This window comes from Camelina sativa, chromosome 5 (assembly GCF_030686135.1).
Source record: "Camelina sativa cultivar CO46 ecotype springtype chromosome 5, ASM3068613v1".
Taxonomy (NCBI): Eukaryota; Viridiplantae; Streptophyta; class Magnoliopsida; order Brassicales; family Brassicaceae; genus Camelina; species Camelina sativa.
Genome location: NC_141884.1, coordinates 31,813,292 through 31,830,540, shown reverse-complemented (window position 1 = coordinate 31,830,540; position 17,249 = coordinate 31,813,292). Strand labels below are relative to the sequence as shown.

The 17,249-nt window shown below is 41.0% G+C and overlaps 2 protein-coding genes and 2 pseudogenes across 3 annotated transcripts; 3 read left to right on the top strand and 1 right to left on the bottom strand.

Annotated features, from left to right (window-relative positions):
- The first annotated feature begins 288 nt into the window (after positions 1 to 288).
- On the top strand, positions 289 to 2,575 carry LOC104787615 (peroxiredoxin-2A pseudogene; annotated as a pseudogene). The gene is made up of 3 exons (XR_015557614.1): positions 289 to 503; positions 630 to 709; positions 887 to 2,575. The product of XR_015557614.1 is annotated as a peroxiredoxin-2A pseudogene (transcript).
- A 4,875-nt stretch (positions 2,576 to 7,450) lies between these two features.
- LOC147944568 (uncharacterized) lies at positions 7,451 to 8,612 on the top strand. The gene is made up of 2 exons (XM_087512646.1): positions 7,451 to 8,337; positions 8,465 to 8,612. Exons 1-2 carry the CDS (start codon positions 7,451 to 7,453, stop codon positions 8,610 to 8,612), a joined length of 1,035 nt encoding a protein of 344 aa, XP_087368772.1.
- Positions 8,609 to 10,000, top strand: LOC147944567 (uncharacterized). The gene is made up of 4 exons (XM_087512645.1): positions 8,609 to 9,106; positions 9,260 to 9,331; positions 9,434 to 9,622; positions 9,671 to 10,000. The coding sequence occupies exons 1-4, from the start codon at positions 8,609 to 8,611 to the stop codon at positions 9,998 to 10,000; spliced, it is 1,089 nt and encodes a 362-aa protein (XP_087368771.1).
- A 2,254-nt stretch (positions 10,001 to 12,254) lies between these two features.
- Positions 12,255 to 14,571, bottom strand: LOC147944566 (zinc finger BED domain-containing protein DAYSLEEPER-like; annotated as a pseudogene).
- Between the last annotated feature and the right edge of the window lie 2,678 nt (positions 14,572 to 17,249).

Genomic DNA, 17,249 nt, shown 5'->3' with positions numbered 1-17,249 from the left:
ATTTTCTTACCAAAATATTTCCTTTATTAAATATATTAATATTATTGAAAAAATAACATAACTGTTTCCTCCCACCCCAGTCCAGTATTAGAGGATGTTACCATAAAAATATTATAGAATTTTTAATCAGCAAGGTTTCAAGGCTAAAATCAAATTGTTGTATTTTTGGAAAACAATATTTTTTCGATCAACAAAACAAAAAGGTTCAAATTTAGATATTTTTTTTATGTCTAATAAAAATCATAATTCAAGAAATTAATCAATTAATGATAAATTTTCTGAAGCCCTAATTTCATTTTGCTCAAACTCCAAAACTCTTCAGCCGCAGAGATCTCTCATTCTCTCCTCATGGCTCCAGTTGGTGTGGGCGATGTTGTAGCAGACGGAACTATCTCTTTCTACGATGAGAATGATCAGCTTCAGACCGTCTCCGTTCACTCTCTCGCCGCCGGTAAAAAAGTCATTCTCTTCAATGTCCCTGGTGGTTTCACTCCCACATGCAGGTATAAAGTTTCAAAGTTTTTTTCTGATTTATCCTTCAAACTAGTTTTATAGATGTGGGTTTTGATTATAAGCTGATGAATCTGTAGATTTGATTTGAGAATTGTGTTTTCTTGTTGTGAGGTTAGCATGAAGCTTGAGCCTGGATTCATTGAGAAAACAGAGGAGCTTAAGTCAAAGGGTATTGATTAGATCATTTGCTTTAGCGGTGAGTATGAATGCTATGTTCTCATCTCATCTCTTAAGTCAAAATATTGAATTCGTTTGGTAGAAGAATGCAGAGTAAAAAGTCTAAAACAATTGGATTGGTTATCGTATTTGGCTGAGTGTGCTTGATTTGCATGTTTTGGTAGACTGATCCATCATTTGAATCGATTGGTTGCAGTGAATGACTCATTTGTGATGAAGGCATGGGGAAAGACATACCCTGAGAAGAAGCATGTGAAGTTTGTAAGTGACGGGTCAGGGAAATACACACACCTTTTGGGACTTGAGCTTGACCTCAAAGAGAAGGGTATTGATGTTAGGTCAAGAAGATTCGCTCTGTTACTCGATAACCTCAAGGTGACTGTAGCCAATGTTGATTCTGGTGGTGAAGGTCCCTTGTTTCAACTTGAAACGATGATGATGATGATGACGCCGTCGATGTCAAATCTTCCAAGGGATTTGGTAGAGGAGATTGTCTCTAGGGTTCCTTCGAAATTTATGAGATCAGTGAGATTAACTTGCAAAAAGTGGAACGGTTTGTTCAAAAGCCGGAGCTTTATGGAGATGCGCATTGCCAAAGAAGAAGAAGCAGCAAAGGAATTAGGGGAGACTCGGATGATTGTGATGTTGGATTACAATATTCATTTAATGGGCATTGCCGTGAACGACAATCTATCCATAAAGTCTCTAGGTAAACTTACTTGCCTAGAGGATTCAGAACAAGTCAAGATATCTCATGTCTTTCATTGTGAGGGTTTATTGTTGTGCATCTTGAAAGACGATGACACTAAGATTGTGGTTTGGAATCCGAGTTTGGGGGAAACAAGGTGGATCCAAACCAGAAAATATAACCGCGGAAGTGGACGGAAAGTACGAGACTATTGCAAGTATGCTCTCGGATACAAAAATTATAGCCAAAACAGATCTTGTCGTAGCTTTAAGATCTTGAGGTTTATAGATGATTTCAGACTACACCCCGAAAACCCTGCTTTACGGTATGAAATCTACGATCTTGATTCTGATTCATGGATTACTCTTGATGATGTCTCTCCACACTGGCGTATAATGTCTGACCGTGGTCTCTCTCTCAAGGGAAACACTTATTGCGGTGCTGTAGAACGAAACGCACATGGACCCATTGATCGTATAATCTGTTTTGATTTTACAAGAGAGATTTGGACCGCTTCTTCCTTTGCCGTTTAGTGCTTGGGGTAAACAGTTTGCATCACTATCTTGTGTTAGAGAAGAGAAGCTCGCGGCTTTATTTCAGACAAGTGAAACATATAAGCTTGAGGTATGGATTACGACTAAGATTGAGGCCAACAATGTGTCATGGATCAATTTCTTCACAATGGATACAACATACCTTGAGAGTCTTTCAGATAAGAGTTTCTTCATTGACGAGGAGAAGAAAGTTGCTGTGGTTTTTGATAAAGAAGGAAAAACTATATGCGACCTCACTCACAACACTGTTAAAGTCATTGGAGAGGATGGATGCTTGAAGAAATGGGTTCTTGGAGAACCCGGAGATAAAAAGTGTTGGCCACTTGTGTGCTCTTATGTTCCAAGTACAGTGCAAATCAAGCAACATAAAGGAGTCAAAAGGAAAGAACAAAGCGATTAGGAAAAGGCATCGATTTGAGCAAAACGTGTTGAGACAAGAGGAGGTGGGGAGAAACAGAGAGTTGATTGTCCTCAACTTGGGAAGTACCCTTTGTTTTCTTTTAGCAATATTAATTTTTTTTTTCCCATCTATTATACAATATGAACAAGATTTTAGGGTTTATAATTTTTACAAAACCGCTAAGATTTAAGTACAAATCTTGAAAACGTAAACCAGCTATAAGATGTTTGGATTTACTACGCACTTGCTAGCGTTTGAGGTCACAGAGTCTACAAAATCTATAACAGTCTCTTCATCGTTGTCATATTACGCGGGGCTGACATGTAAGGGTCAATGCAAGACTCATTTTTCTTCGAATACATGGCTTGCATCTCCTACATATGGTTTCTTCCTCATGCTTGGAACTGTTGGATTAGGTTCTTCTCGTCTCTTTGTTCGACACATTTTCAGCTCCATATAAAATGTGAATTAAGTAATGGTTAATTATTAGTCTTTACCCTCCCATTTTCAACTTCTTTGTTAGCGGTTTTGTAAAAATTATAAAACCATTACTCCAACAAAGAAGTTGTCAATGCACCGCATGAGTTGGTCTATCACAATGTTGCGGAATGCTGACAAACTATCACAAGCAGGAGTGAATTTCAAGGTAAAGATCGATTTTGGATTACGAAGATATATATTCTTTTTAATTTGTTATAAGGCTTTGGTTCGTTTTTGCTTGGAGTTAAAAGACAAGAATCTTTCTACTCTTCAGTCATCCGAGTATTTGGATCTCCCAAAATCAGAAGAAGTTGTCATCCGGCTTAAGTGCCAGATGTCTGCTTCTACGGAACCACCAATAAAAAAGGTATGTTTTGACATATTGACTGTTGCATTTGCAATTCTGACTCCTTTAAGTCTCTTTCAAGGTCGGTTCCCACTTTGATCTCGTATGCTCTGTTTTGGTCTTGTGTTTCAACTGAAGCATAGAGACGTTCTTCTCTCGTACTCCCGTGTTATCTTTCTTTAGTTTCTTGTTCTAACAATGGAATTAAATTAGAAGAGAGAAATCTATAATTGGCGATATTGTTCACATTAATTCGAATGTTATATACTCTTACTTTCGCACAAAGTAAAGTGTAGAAAACATATTCTAACAATTGTAGAACGTAAAGTAATCCAAAGAACAAAGACATATTCAGAATTTCATAGAACATAGAGTAGAGTATAAAATATATACAACTCCAAATTTCGTAAACATATAAAATTCCAATTTTTTTTATACATAAATCAAAAATTAAAATTTGTAGAATATTTACAATGGTAAGAAATGTATTCTAAACTTTGTAAAACAAATTTTACTGATCTAAAAAACTATTTATTCTTAAAAAATCACAGAGTATCTTCTTTAAATCTTCTTCATACTTTTGTTTGTCAACATGCTCTTTGGGGGGTTTTTTTTTTCTCTTAAAACTGCTCAAAATTTATTGTAAACAGAAAACATTTGTTTCGAGTTTTTCCCATTAATTATGTGTATGTTGCAGCTTGTAAATCAAGTACACTGCAAATCAAGCAACATAAAAGTCTATAGCAGTCTCTTCATCGTTGACATACTTCCAAGTTGCATCTGAAGACCATATATATTTAACTGTAAATATTTAAATATATATTTTCAGAAACCAATCATAAGCTGATAGAAATTTTAGATATTTCCAAATTTGCTGATAGAGATAAATGGCAAGTTTAGATCATTTGCTGATAAATGGAAAATTTGCTGATAGATCATTTTCACCAATGTATAATCTTAATAAAATTCTTCTTTATCGGAAGCAATAACCCAAAATGATAAATATTTTCAGTTTATTGTTTCTTTTCCAATCTTTTATCTTATAAATCATAAGTAACTTAACAAATAGTATTGTGAAATGTGTGAATTCACAAATTATTATTTAACATAAACCAAGGTTTCTAAAATACATAATTTGTGTTAGTTTATCTATGTCTTTATGTAACTTTAGAAAACATTTAAATTGTATGTACGTGTGAGTATGTTTCTGAGGGTAACTTCAAGTAGCTGGCAAACATTTGATTTGGTGCTAAATTGGTGGTGTTCCTGATGAAAGAGGAAGGATTTGGCTATGAAATTTTCGACAGTTGATTTGCTTAAAGGGTTATTCAAAATAACTTATTCTTATGGAAACAGTCGAGAAGATGAGGAAAAAGAAGCACGAAGAATGAGGGATGGCTAAATGAAAATAAAGAATGCTCCTGGAGATTGGGTGGCTAGAGTACGGGGCTGCAAGTTTGGATGAGTGCCTTCGCCGGATAGCGTGCTTGATGATGACTTTGTTACCGAGAGGTGCCGGTTGGAGTTCCCTGACGGAGAGAATGGGGAACAGGTCGTAACGGTTGGGGATGAGGTGATTGAAGCTATGCATGGTTTATGGAAGAAGTGTATGTTTGTGAAGGTGTTTGGGAGTCATATCCCCGTTGCAGTGTTGAGTCGGAAACTGAGGGACTTGTGGAAGCCAAAGGGAGCTATGTATGTCATGGACCTTGTAACGCCCCCGAACCGCATCCATCACTCGGCCGGACAAACCACAGACAGGCCCGAGAGAGCGTCACGATGAGGTAGGCAGCCGCATTCTAGTCGAGGTTCCACCAACGAATTAGGTTCCCCGACCAGTCCACTAGCCACCACCTATCCGCTACGCCTGCACCTCCGGCTTTGCAACCTTTGGCGCATGCGCGGCGTTGTGCTCGTCCGGACTAGACCATGTACTTATCCACTTGTCCGAATATATAGAAAATATTACTTATGTATAATGTTTGCGATTAAAACAAGAATACAAAGTAAAACAATTGGATCCATTTTGAAGAAATGCATGTTAAAGAAAACAAGAAGTTTCGTTCAAGCAATCACACAACACAAAACATACTATCCGGTTTTCCTAGTTGCCCAACTCTACTCACTTACTTTCCCTGCAAGAAAACAGTCCAAGGAGAGGAGTGAGTAATCAACGATTACTCAGTGAGTTGGGAGACTCTCTAACATGAAAACTTTCTCAATCCAACTACCCCCAAACATCTACCCACAACCACAATCAGAATCGCACTAAGCGGGAGCGATTAGCAAGCAAGTAAGCAAACAAGCAAACAAGCAATCAAGCAATCAAGCAATCAAGCAATCAAGCAATCAAGCAGTCAAGCAATCAAGCAATCAAGAACTAGAAATAACCCAACATGACACTTGTCATAGCCACCATAGGCTATCTCAAGACAACTCCCAAAACTCATGGGAAGGAAAGTACTAGTGATGCTACCACCCTTGGTACACACTAAACTTCCTCTCACACACGCAACCTAGGGCCCCAATGACCTTCTGTCCCATCTCCCCAAACCACACCGCGTTGAAACCACAAAGGCTACCAACCGGATCACACACACTTGCATCGTCATGCACAAAATCGGTCTCGTTTCTCACTAGACGCTGATTTGTCCAGCCAAGAGACCCTCAAGGTTAACTCGCCAGAACTCCACATTCACTTGGGGACAGAAGTCGATTGCTAGTCCAACATGACACATGAGAACTAGCTAGACAAGTACTTATTCTAAGTCTACCGACACAAAGAATCAAGTACTTAATTATCAACAATTTCCAAGCAAGAAATCAAGCAACTCATGCAAGAAACAAGCAAGGAAAAAATCACCCAAAAATTCTTAACATGCAAGAAACGAAATTCAAGCATTTAAGACCACATCCACATGCATGCAATTCAACCAATTCTCAAGGAAAAATTAAGAATCCTTTCTTATATATTTTTCCTTAACATGCAAGTGATTCTATCCCAATTTTCTTCAAATTCTATCATGCATGCAACAAACAAAATTCTCAAAATATGCAATTAATTATTGCTAATTTCACCCATTTCACCACTTAAATTTCTCTACCCTTCCGGTTGAGAATTATTTCACCAAGGATGCATGCATGATCATCTATTTCGGATCTGACCTTACATGCAACCGATTTACTCAATTCTTTATGCATGCATGATCTTTTAACCCCAAACAAGACTAGATGCCACACCACATCTGTGCATGTTAGTCTCTTCCCCAGATCTCAACTTGTTGCCATGTAGATCTAAAGGATAAACATGCAACACTCAAGAAAAACAAGAGAGTCACATGAGCCCCCAAGCTCATGTACTTCTCTAAACTCACACCAAGAGTAAAACTCAACAAATCTAGGGTCTCATCCTCAACTCACAGTGATTTAGGCCGATGATTGACTGAGTCGAGCTCCACCTCCACACCGCAAATCCGACAGCGCTTCGCCTCCTCTTCCTCCTCTAGCTCCGCCGAGCTTCTTCCTCTTCCTCCCTTGGAATTCTCTTGATTTTCTTCAAGAATTTTGTTGAGAGAAAAATTTGCAAGAGTTTTGTGTTTGAGAGAAGCTTTGTTGAGACCATAGAGGCTTTTTATAAGCCCTTGGTCGAGTTCTCTGTCTAGGCAAGTGGCAATTTGTGTTTGACAAGTGGCAGAAATTTTGCATGCAGAGCACTTCTAGTCTCACTCACCCGCGAGTGGATCTCACTCTCTGGCGAGAGAGCTTCTGATGGTTACACGTGCCGTTTCTCAGCCCACTGTGAGACCTTTCTATCTCCTCCATCCTTCCCACGACTCTCTTGCGTCCCAAGCTCCCGCGCTTGTCCGCAAATTCACATTTTTACGTTCGAAGTTATTTTTCTTTGTCAACCTTCGATTCTCTCATCTGAGACTTCGACTTTATTTGTCAGTTCTCGGTCTTCTCGTCCGAGATTGACTTTCCTCGTACGTCCCCGGACCTCCCGTCCGTGACGTCTTTTCCTTGCCATTCTTCCACGACCATTTTCTTTTGGTCTCTTTCATCAATCTCGACCATCATTTGTCGAAATCATTGGAAACTCTAACGATTCCTGACCCTTTCCCGGTCTTGGTTAATCTGTCCACTTGATGACTTCTCTCGCAAGTCTCTTAGTCTTTCCTCGAGTTTTTCTTGTCTCCATTTTCTTGAGGTTCCTCCTCGTCTTTGGATACGTTTCTCTGTCGGGTCCATATTTCCATTTACGGGTCATTACAGACCTTTCCCGACAATTGTTTATGGTCCGGTTTGAAGTGGAGGAGGAATACCTAGACGCGCTAACTGGAGGTCCATGCAGGGTGTTTGGGAACTATCTGTTAGTGCAGAATTGGTCACCGGATTTTGATTCATTACATGATGAAATTGTGACAACGCCGGTGTGGGTGAGGGTGAATAACCTTCCGGTGAGTTACTATCATAAAGCCATTCTTAGGGAAATCACAGGTGGGTTAGGGAAGCCTGTGCGGGTGGATACGACGATCTTAACGTTTGAAAGGGCCCGATATCCTCGAGTTTGTGTCGAGGTTGATCTATCAAAACCATTGAAAGGATCAGTAGTAGTCAATGGTGAACGATATTATTTGGCATATGAAGGTTTGATGAAGATTTGTTCCTTGTGTGGTTTGTATGGACATTTGGTCCATTCCTGTCCTCACCATGTGGTAGAGAAGGCGACTCCCTCAGCGGAGCGGAGTGCAACGACTGAGGAGCCCGAGCTGAATAAGGTTGATGATGGGTTTATGATGGTTGGCCGGAAAGGGCGCCGGTCGTCTCAGCCGGTGAGTCAGCAGGTGGTGGTTGCGGTGAGTCCGTCGATAACTCGAAGCAGAGAGAATCTTCAGGATATCACGAAAAGTTTGGGATTGGAAACATTGAATCGTTTCGGGGATCTTGGCGAAGATGCAGGATCCGGAGAGATAAGGGAAGTGGCCGAAATTAATGGAGCAAATAAGGAAAATGAATTACCTCTTACCTATGGTAATAAAGATTCAAATCTAAACCACATAAAAGCAGTGCCGTTCACGGAAAGTTTGGCGAAAGGAAATAGTGGTCCTCGGAATGGACCTAAAACAAAGAAAAAGAGGGTAGGGAAAGTTTGGAGCCCAATGGGCCGAAACAGAAGCAGGTGCATAATAGTCCATAGGGGGTTTGGTCTTTGGATCCATTAAGGGGGAGGAGTTTTCTCTGACTGGTAAACAATTGCGGGTGGAATCGAATGTGATAGGATGACCAGGAGTCGTGTTGGCGAATAGCGAGAATCGAGTGCAGGAGGAAAGTGTGCAGGGGGGTTCCATAAATTCTGCAACTCACCCTGATGTGCCTGTTAGCTTGATGAGTGACATGGAGAACGACGAGCAACAGGTTGGGGCTGTTGCCGAGTCGGATATAGGGAGGGCATGACGCTTTTCCCCGGTAATGATGAATCTAATCTTGTGGAACTTCCGGGGGCGAATAAACCTAATTTCCGGAGAGCAATACGATCCATGTTGAAGAAGAATAAAACATATATCTTGGCTTTGTTTGAAACGCATGCGGCTGGGGACAGAGCGGGTCAAATATGTCAAGGGCTAGGTTTTGAGCACTCGTTTCGAGTTGATGCTGTGGGTCAAAGCGGGGGTTTGTGGCTTGTGTGGAGAGAAGGGATCGGGGAGATGGAGATTTTGGAGTCTTCGGATCATTTTATTGTCGCAAAGCTACAAAACGGAAGTGAGGTCTTGCACCTATTGGTGGTTTATGCGGCTCTGTCTGCGAGTAGGAGAAGCGGACTTTGGGAGAAACTGAGCGTTATTATTCAGGCGTTGGATGGACCGATTGTGGTAGGTGGCTATTTCAATACTATTTTGAGAATTGACGAACGATCAGGGGGTAATGGGCGTTTATCGGCGGATTCGTTGGTATTTCGGTATTGGATAAATGGCCTTTCCTTGGTTGATGTGGGGTTTCGACGACATCACTTTACCTGGAAGAGGGGGAGAAATGAGGGGCATTATGTTGCTAAGAGTCTGGACCGGGTATTGTGTTTCCCCCATGTGCGGCTTAAATGGCAGGATGGTTGCGTTACACATTTGCCAATTTTAGCATCTGACCATGCATCTTTGTATGTGCAACTGAATCCGGAGGTGGGGTGAGATCCAGGACGGAGACCTTTCCGCTTTGAGGCAGCGTGGCTTGAACACCCTAGCTTTAAAGAATTGTTGGTTGATTTTTGGGACGGTGAGAAGAGTATGTTGGAGGCTCTGCTTGCGTTACAAGTTAAGCTAAAACGGTGGAACCGTGAGGTGTTCGGGGATACCCAGAAGCGGAAGGAGGCATTAATGGAGAAGATACGGGTTATTCAGGATGCTTTGGATGTTTCCCAAACTGATGATATGCTGCGAGAGGAGGAGGAGCTTTTGAAAGAGTCTGACATTGTTTTTTAGCAGGATGAGGTTTTATGGTTTCAAAAATCATGTGAGAAGTGGATAGTGCTTGGAGATCGCAACACTAAGTACTTTCACACCTCTACGGTTATCCGACGACGGCATAATCAGATAGAGATGCTACAGAATGCGGATGATGCGTGGGTTGTGGATCCACAGGAACTGGAAATGCTTGTTGTTGATTACTATAAACAACTGTATTCACTTGATGATTTTCCGGCGGTGGTTGAATGCTTCCCACGGGACGGGTTTGTCCCTCTTACGCAGTATGAACAGACAGGGCTGACCAAACCATTTGTTGCGGTTAAGGTGGAGGAAGTGGTGCGGAGCATGGGACGGTTTAAAGCCCCTGGGCCAGATGGATATTAACCGATCTTCTACCAGGATTGTTGGGATGTAGTGGGAGAGTCAGTGGTTAAATTTGTTATGGACTTCTTTGCATCAGATCAGCTGCCGGCAGAGGCGAATGCGGCGTTGGTTGTTTTAATAGCCAAAGTGTCTACTCCGGAACGAATAACTCAGTTCCGTCCTATCAGTCTTTGTAATGTCTTATTCAAAACGATTACTAAGATAATGGTGTTACGGTTGAAACGCGTGATTGGGACACTTACCAGACCTGCTCAGTCTAGCTTTGTTCTGGGTAGGTGGAGTACTGATAATATTGTGATTGTTCAAGAGGAGGTACACTCTATGAGACGGAAGAAGGGTCGCAAGGGTTGGATGCTTCTAAAACTGGATTTCGAGAAGGCATATGACAACATTCGGTGGGATTTTTTGGAAGATACCTTGAAGGCTGATGGATTGGAGGATTGTTGGCTGCGGTGGATTTTGCAATATGTGGTGAGTCCATCTATGTCATTGCTTTTTAATGGGGAGAAGACTACATCCTTTACAGTTGCTCGTGGTCTCCGCCATGGGGATCCGCTATCACTGTATCTCTTTGTTCTCTGTCTTGAACGGCTGTGTCACATGATTGACCATTCAATGGCGATTAAAGAGTGGAAACCTATTACACTATCTCGAGGAGGTCCGAAACTCTCTCATATCTGCTTTGCCGACGATTTAATTCTTTTTGCGGAAGCCTCTGTTTCTCAGATCAGAGTGATTCAGAAGGGGTTAGAAATTTTTTTGTGTCACCTCAGGATAGAAGGTAAGCTTGGAGAAGTTGAAAATCTTCTTTTCTGAAAATGTGTCACGGGATTTGAGAAGTTTAATAAGTGTGGAGAGTGGCATACAAGCAATGGTGGATTTGGGCAAATATTTGGGCATGCCTATCCTCCAGAAGAGGATTAACAAGGAGACGTTTGGTGAAGTATTGGAAAGGGTGTCCTCACGCTTAGCGGGTTGGCGAGGACGTTTTTTGAGTATGGCTGGGCGAATAACATTGACGCGGTCAGTACTAGCGTCGATACCTATACATACAATGAGCACGATTGTACATCCTAAAGCAGTCTTAGACGGGTTGAACAGAGTATCGCGATCGTTTATATGGGGAAGTACCCCGGATAAGAAGAAATTACATTTGGTGGCTTCGGATAGAGTATGTAAACCACGATGAGAAGGGGGACTTGGGATCCGTGCTTCGCAAGATATGAATATGGCGGTTATCGCAAAGATAGGCTGGCGATTGTTGCATGATGCTACGGGTCTGTGGGCTAAGATTCTCCGAAGCAAGTATAAAGTGGGCGACCTTGTTTATCAGAGTAGGTTGATGGCAAAATGGCCAGGGTCATCGACATGGCAGAGTGTAAAGCAGGGGCTGCAACAGGTGATCTTGCGGGGCAGGAGTTGGGTTGTCGGTGATGGCCGGGATATACGGTTTTGGACGAATAGATGGTTGAAGAATGAAGCACTGGTAGAGACCGCAAGTGTCAGTTTACCACAGAATTACGCAGAATTGCGGGTACATGACCTTTGGCGGGAAGGAGCGGGATGGAAGTTAGAGGAGATTATGCCATATGTGTCTCATCGAGTGAGTCTCGAACTGGCTCCGATGGTAGTGGATAAGTTCGCAGGGGTTAAGGATCGTCTATCATGGGAGGTACTGTAGATGGTCGGTTCCTGGTGAAGTCGGCACATAGTAATGTTAATATGGGTGCACCCGGCCCGTTTAAACCCAGCCCGTTTAAACCCGAACCCATTTCACATAATTTTTTTAATATTCATTTAAACCCGAGCCCGTTTAAACCCTGCCCTTTTAGGCCCGTGAAATTTATAATAGCCCGTTTACCCATTTAAGCTTAGTGTTTTTTTTTCTACAGCAACATAAATTTTTTTTTTGTTCAACACAACATGAACTAAAACATGAACAACAGAACGAGTAAAGAAGTAACATTACATCAACTTATCAAGTTAAAACCCAAATAATCTACTAAAACATGAACTGATGAACACAACGAGGAAGTAGTAGCAAACTCTGAAAGACTGAAACATTCTTCATCATCCTTTAAGATAATCCATATCAGCTGAAACACATACAAACAGAACAGACATGAATACATGATTATCCAACAGAACAATGGCTTTAGCAGCTAAAGTTTAGCTTCATCACTAGTGGTATTAGCAAAGATTAACAAATTCACCAATGGTATTACTGAATTAGCAAAGAACGATGTTAACAAACCTATCGTGAGGAGATGCTTGAACAGCTTCATCACTAATCCTGATTACTCCCTGTATTTTGAGCATCTTTTTCATCTTCTTCGTCTTCTATGTTACCTATTAAAGCTGTGAATTAGTTGCTAAGTCACTGAATTAGATACATAAGTTTTGTACTTGTGGTAAGTCTTACTCGTAAGTTACCTTCATATTCTGCAAATCCTCTTAACCAGTTACGAGTACACAATAGAGCTTGAACGTTCTTTGGAAGTAAACGGTTTCTGTATGGAGTTAACACTCTAGATCCGATGCTAAACGCATACTCTAAGGCAACTGTGGTGATGGGTATACTTAGCAAATCACGTGCCATACATGCTAAATCACCAAGTCGATGTTGGTTGTCTTTCCAATAAGACAAAACATCCAAATTCGGGAAAGACTTCCTCTCTAGTCTTGGCTCATCTCAATAGATATCCAAAAGTGTCTTTGTATTTTCCACCCCAACTCCAATGTTTCTTTCAAGCTCAAAAAGATCCTGCATAAAGATTCACATCATCATTATCATTAGTCGAACTGCAAAATTATGATACAAAATTATTGCAAAATTAGTATTGTAAAGAAAGTACACTTACGTAATCAAAATCATCATCAAGTGGAGACTCAGAAACTAACTCATGTGGAGTTGGAGCTGCTGAAACACCTGAAGCATTTGCCGTAGACTTAGCTTGATAATCTTTGTAGAGCCTAACCAAATTTGCTCTAAGCTCATCTTTTTTCAACTTAGAAGTTGTTGGATCCACTTTCTCATAAGCCATTTCAATTATCTGCAGTTTCATTCTTGGATCTAAAACAGATACCATGGCCAAAATTACGCTATAAGCTTTCCAGTACTTAGAGAACTTTTTCTGCATTTTCTTAGCCATGTCTTCAACACCTTCATCATCACAAGATGCAAATTTCCTCAACAATAGCTCAATTCTCCATACTTGTGTGAAATACACATTGGCAGTGGGATACTTCGATCCTGAAAAATGTGTAGTGATGACACTAAACGGTTTCAACAACTCACAAATCTTTTCTCCACAGTTCCATTCATTTTCTGACAGCAATGTCTTGTAATTTGTGTCATACCATTGCAAGCTAACAAATGCTTTCCTAAACTTTAAAGCCCTTGCAAGCATCTCATATGTAGAGTTCCAACGATGCTCAACATCAAGTGACAGACCAGCTCCACTTTTAATTCCAACTCTCTGTACACAATCTGCAAAAGCTTCTTTCCTTGAAGGAGATGCTTTAACATATCTAACACTCTCTCTAATATTGTGCAAGATGTCTTTTGCTAAATCTAAACCAGCTTTCCCTATGAGGTTCAACACATGAGCACAACATCTCACATGCAAAAAATCACCATCGCATAAGAGGCCACTGCCACCAATTATCTGAAGTTGACCCTTAAGTATCTTTTGCATACTATCGTTATTTGTTGCATTATCTAAGGTAATAGAAAATACCTTCTTCTCCAGACCCCATTCTCTCAAACACTCCAATATCTTGATGGAAATTTCTTCGCCAGTATGAGGAGACTTCAGTTCACAGAATGCCAAAATCAAACAGTGTAAGTTCCAATCATCATCGATGAAGTGAGCCGTCAAACATATGTAACTCATAACTGTGGCTCGAGCAGACCAAAAATCTGAAGTGAAACACACACGACCTCGATGTCTTGCAAGCATCTCTTTTACCTTAACCTTTTCAATCTCATATTTTCTGTAGACATCTGCTCCAGCTGTTTGTCTGCAAATCGGTTGGCAGTCCGGATTTAGATACTTGTCTCTTGCTCTCACTTTTTCATATTCAACATAGCGAAATGGCAGATCGTGATAGATTATGATCTCGCTGGTCATCTCTCGGTCTTTCTTCGAATCATATGGAGGCCTGTCTTCCAATCTAGGCTTCTTTGGACACGTCAACAAATGGCGATGCAAAATCTTTGTTCCATGTGTTTTAGTATTAATCACCAACTTTGTACCACAATGGATGCATTTGCCTCTCTCCTTTTGATCTTCTTCTATCCCGACTGATACAAATTCTTTCCAAACTTCTGAAGTTAACCGTCTCTTTCGTGTAGCTTGAGTTGATGCTTGAGACACTGAAGTTAACTGTCTCTTTCGTGTAGCTTGAGTTGATGCTTGAGACACTGTGTCACTTTGCACTGGTTCTTCAATTTCTGTTTCTCCCTCATCCATCTCAATGTCTTCATCTTGAGCATCTTCCTCATTCATAGCAATATAGTCATTCTGAGCATTGAGCAATGCTATTGTGTATTGAGACTCTAAGTCCATTCTGTAAAATACTTTGCTTTCCAGTACTTTGATCCGCTAAAATCAAGAGACTCTCCTACCTGAAACAAGTAACAAGTAACCCAGTGTGAATCTAGTGACATTGATAACTCTTGCTCGTAACTCTTTGATGCAACCCTTTGAAGGCCCTTTACCTTAGCTCAGTCAGTAGCTCAGTCACTGCATTTGAATCAACCGTTAAAACCTAAGATCACAGAACAATAAGAAATGATTTTTTAGAAATCATGATAAGCAAAGAAAACAATGAGGTGAATAGAAATGACAAAGAGCTAAGAGAACAACAATCTCCATAAACTTATGAACACTGAACTCAATCAATCTCCATAAACCCACAAAGCATACAACACATGAAGAAACCTGAAGCATACAATTTCGAATTCAATCAATCTCCATAAACCCACGAAGCATACAACACATAACAAGACCACACCAAGCAAATCGAATTGAGAGATTAGAGATTAGAGAGAGACCTCTGAATCTGCTGTTATGGTGGCGTGACGGTCGGTGGAGAAAAAGGCTTTCTGCTTCGCGAATCGCAAGTCGCCGTCACGAGAGAAAAAGGGTTTCTGCTTCGGGAATCACCGTCGCGAGTCACACAACTTGGGATGACATTAAGAATTTCGAAAAAAAAAAAGTAAACGGGCTACCCATTTAAAATTAAACATGACCCGTTAGTAAAAGGGCTTAAACGGGTGCACCCAATTAAAATTATTAGTTTTTTTAATGGATTCGGGTCTAAAAACGCTGTACATAGCCCTTTAAGACCCGCGGGCCTTAAGCCCATTTTAACATCACTATCGGCACACGCTGTTATTGTTAAGATGAGAACAGCAGCCCAGAACATGGCTAGTTTCTTTGATCGAGTATGGACAGTTATCGCCCCGGAGAGGTACGAGTATTCCTTTGTTTGGTGGTGAACCATGTGGTTATGACAAATTCTGAACGGTATTGGAGGCATCTTGGAGACACAAATATATGCCAACTATGTAAGATGGGCGAGAAGACCATTCTACATGTGTTGCGCGACTGCCCGGCTATAGTTGGTATTTGGAACAGGTTAGTACCAGCCCCCAAACGAGTGTGGTTCTTTACAAGCACGATACTTGAGTGGGTTTTTCGTAACTTGTCTGACAAATCTGACGGTATGGAGGGGGTATGGCCTACAATGTTTGCTAAGTGTGTCTAGTGGGCATGGAAGTGGAGGTGTGGTTATGTCTTCGGAGTAACTGGTAAGTGCCAAGATCGAGTAAAATATGTTAGGGACATATCTGCGGAGGTGTACCGAGTTCATCGCGTATCGTCGGGGCGTATGGGACGGGGATAAAAGGTTGGCCGTATGATAGCTTGGACACCACCAGAGGCGGACTGGTTTAAGTTGAACACAGATGGAGCATCTCGAGGGAACCCGGGGTTAGCTTTGGCAGGAGGTGTGTTGAGGAACGAAGCGGAGAATAGGTGTGGGGGCTTTGTGATGAACATTGGGATATGTACGGCTCCTCTAGAAGAGTTGTGGGGGGTGTACTATGGCCTTTATATTGCTTGGGGGAGGAGAGTGAGTCGGCTGGAGTTGGAGATTGATTCTGAGTTGGTAGTTGGATTTTTACGGACAGGGATTGATGCAGCTCATCCATTGTCGTTCATGGTACGGTTGTGCCATGACTTGTGAAACACATATATTTGTGGGTGTGAAATGATGAATGTATGGAATGGTGAGATATGAATGAATGGATGGCAGGGTGTTTCAATTCCCCTTATGCAGTTGTAGTATAAGAGGTGTCAATCCAATCTGAGAGTTTGCAAGCAATCAGGATGTGCATATATGTCTAAGTCAAGTAGAATGTAAAAGCTACTAGAACTAGATGCTAAATGTAAATGGAACAGAATGATTATGACAATTATGAAGCTAGAACAGAAATAGAAAATATGGTAATGCAAGTAATAAAATAATGCAAGGCAAGTAATGAACAAGACACTAAGTGAATGCTACTGAAATGCAACTAGAATGAGACAAGAGATAAGACAGGACAACTACAAATCATAAATAAAAGTTCTGGGGATGAACTCGAGCAAGCACTCGATCGAGTGTAGATCGAGTGCAGGGTCGAGATGGACAAACGCGAAAAACAGAGCAACACAAGAAAAACAGAGCAATATGAAAGCGAATCAAACAACAAGCAAGCAGCGGGATTAAGACTTAGAAATCAATAAACAAGGAAGGCCTTGAGGAGGGATTCATGGGCTGGACTAATGATTGAGGTCATCTAACTTAGTCAACAAATCTCAAACAACTTGAGCTAATCTCTAGACATATATTTCTAAGACATGTTTAATCCACGCTCATGGCAAGAAACAATCAAACTCATGCATCTCTAGATTTGTTCTCACAAAGTAAAGAATCTACACAAGCAGGCATTAAGCAATATGTCAAATACCAAACAAGACCTCTAATCTCTTAGCAAGCCTAATGGTAAACTCTAGATCTAGCCTTATCTATGCTCCTTAAACATTGGTGTGATGCTAAGATGCTTGAAATCAAACCCTACCCTCTCAGTTATAGGATCAGCATTAAGAACATCTAGCCTAGAAGAGATCTACCACAATCAAGCTTGACCAAATCAAACAAACCTCAAACACAAGCCAGCCTAACCCATCCTCAATAT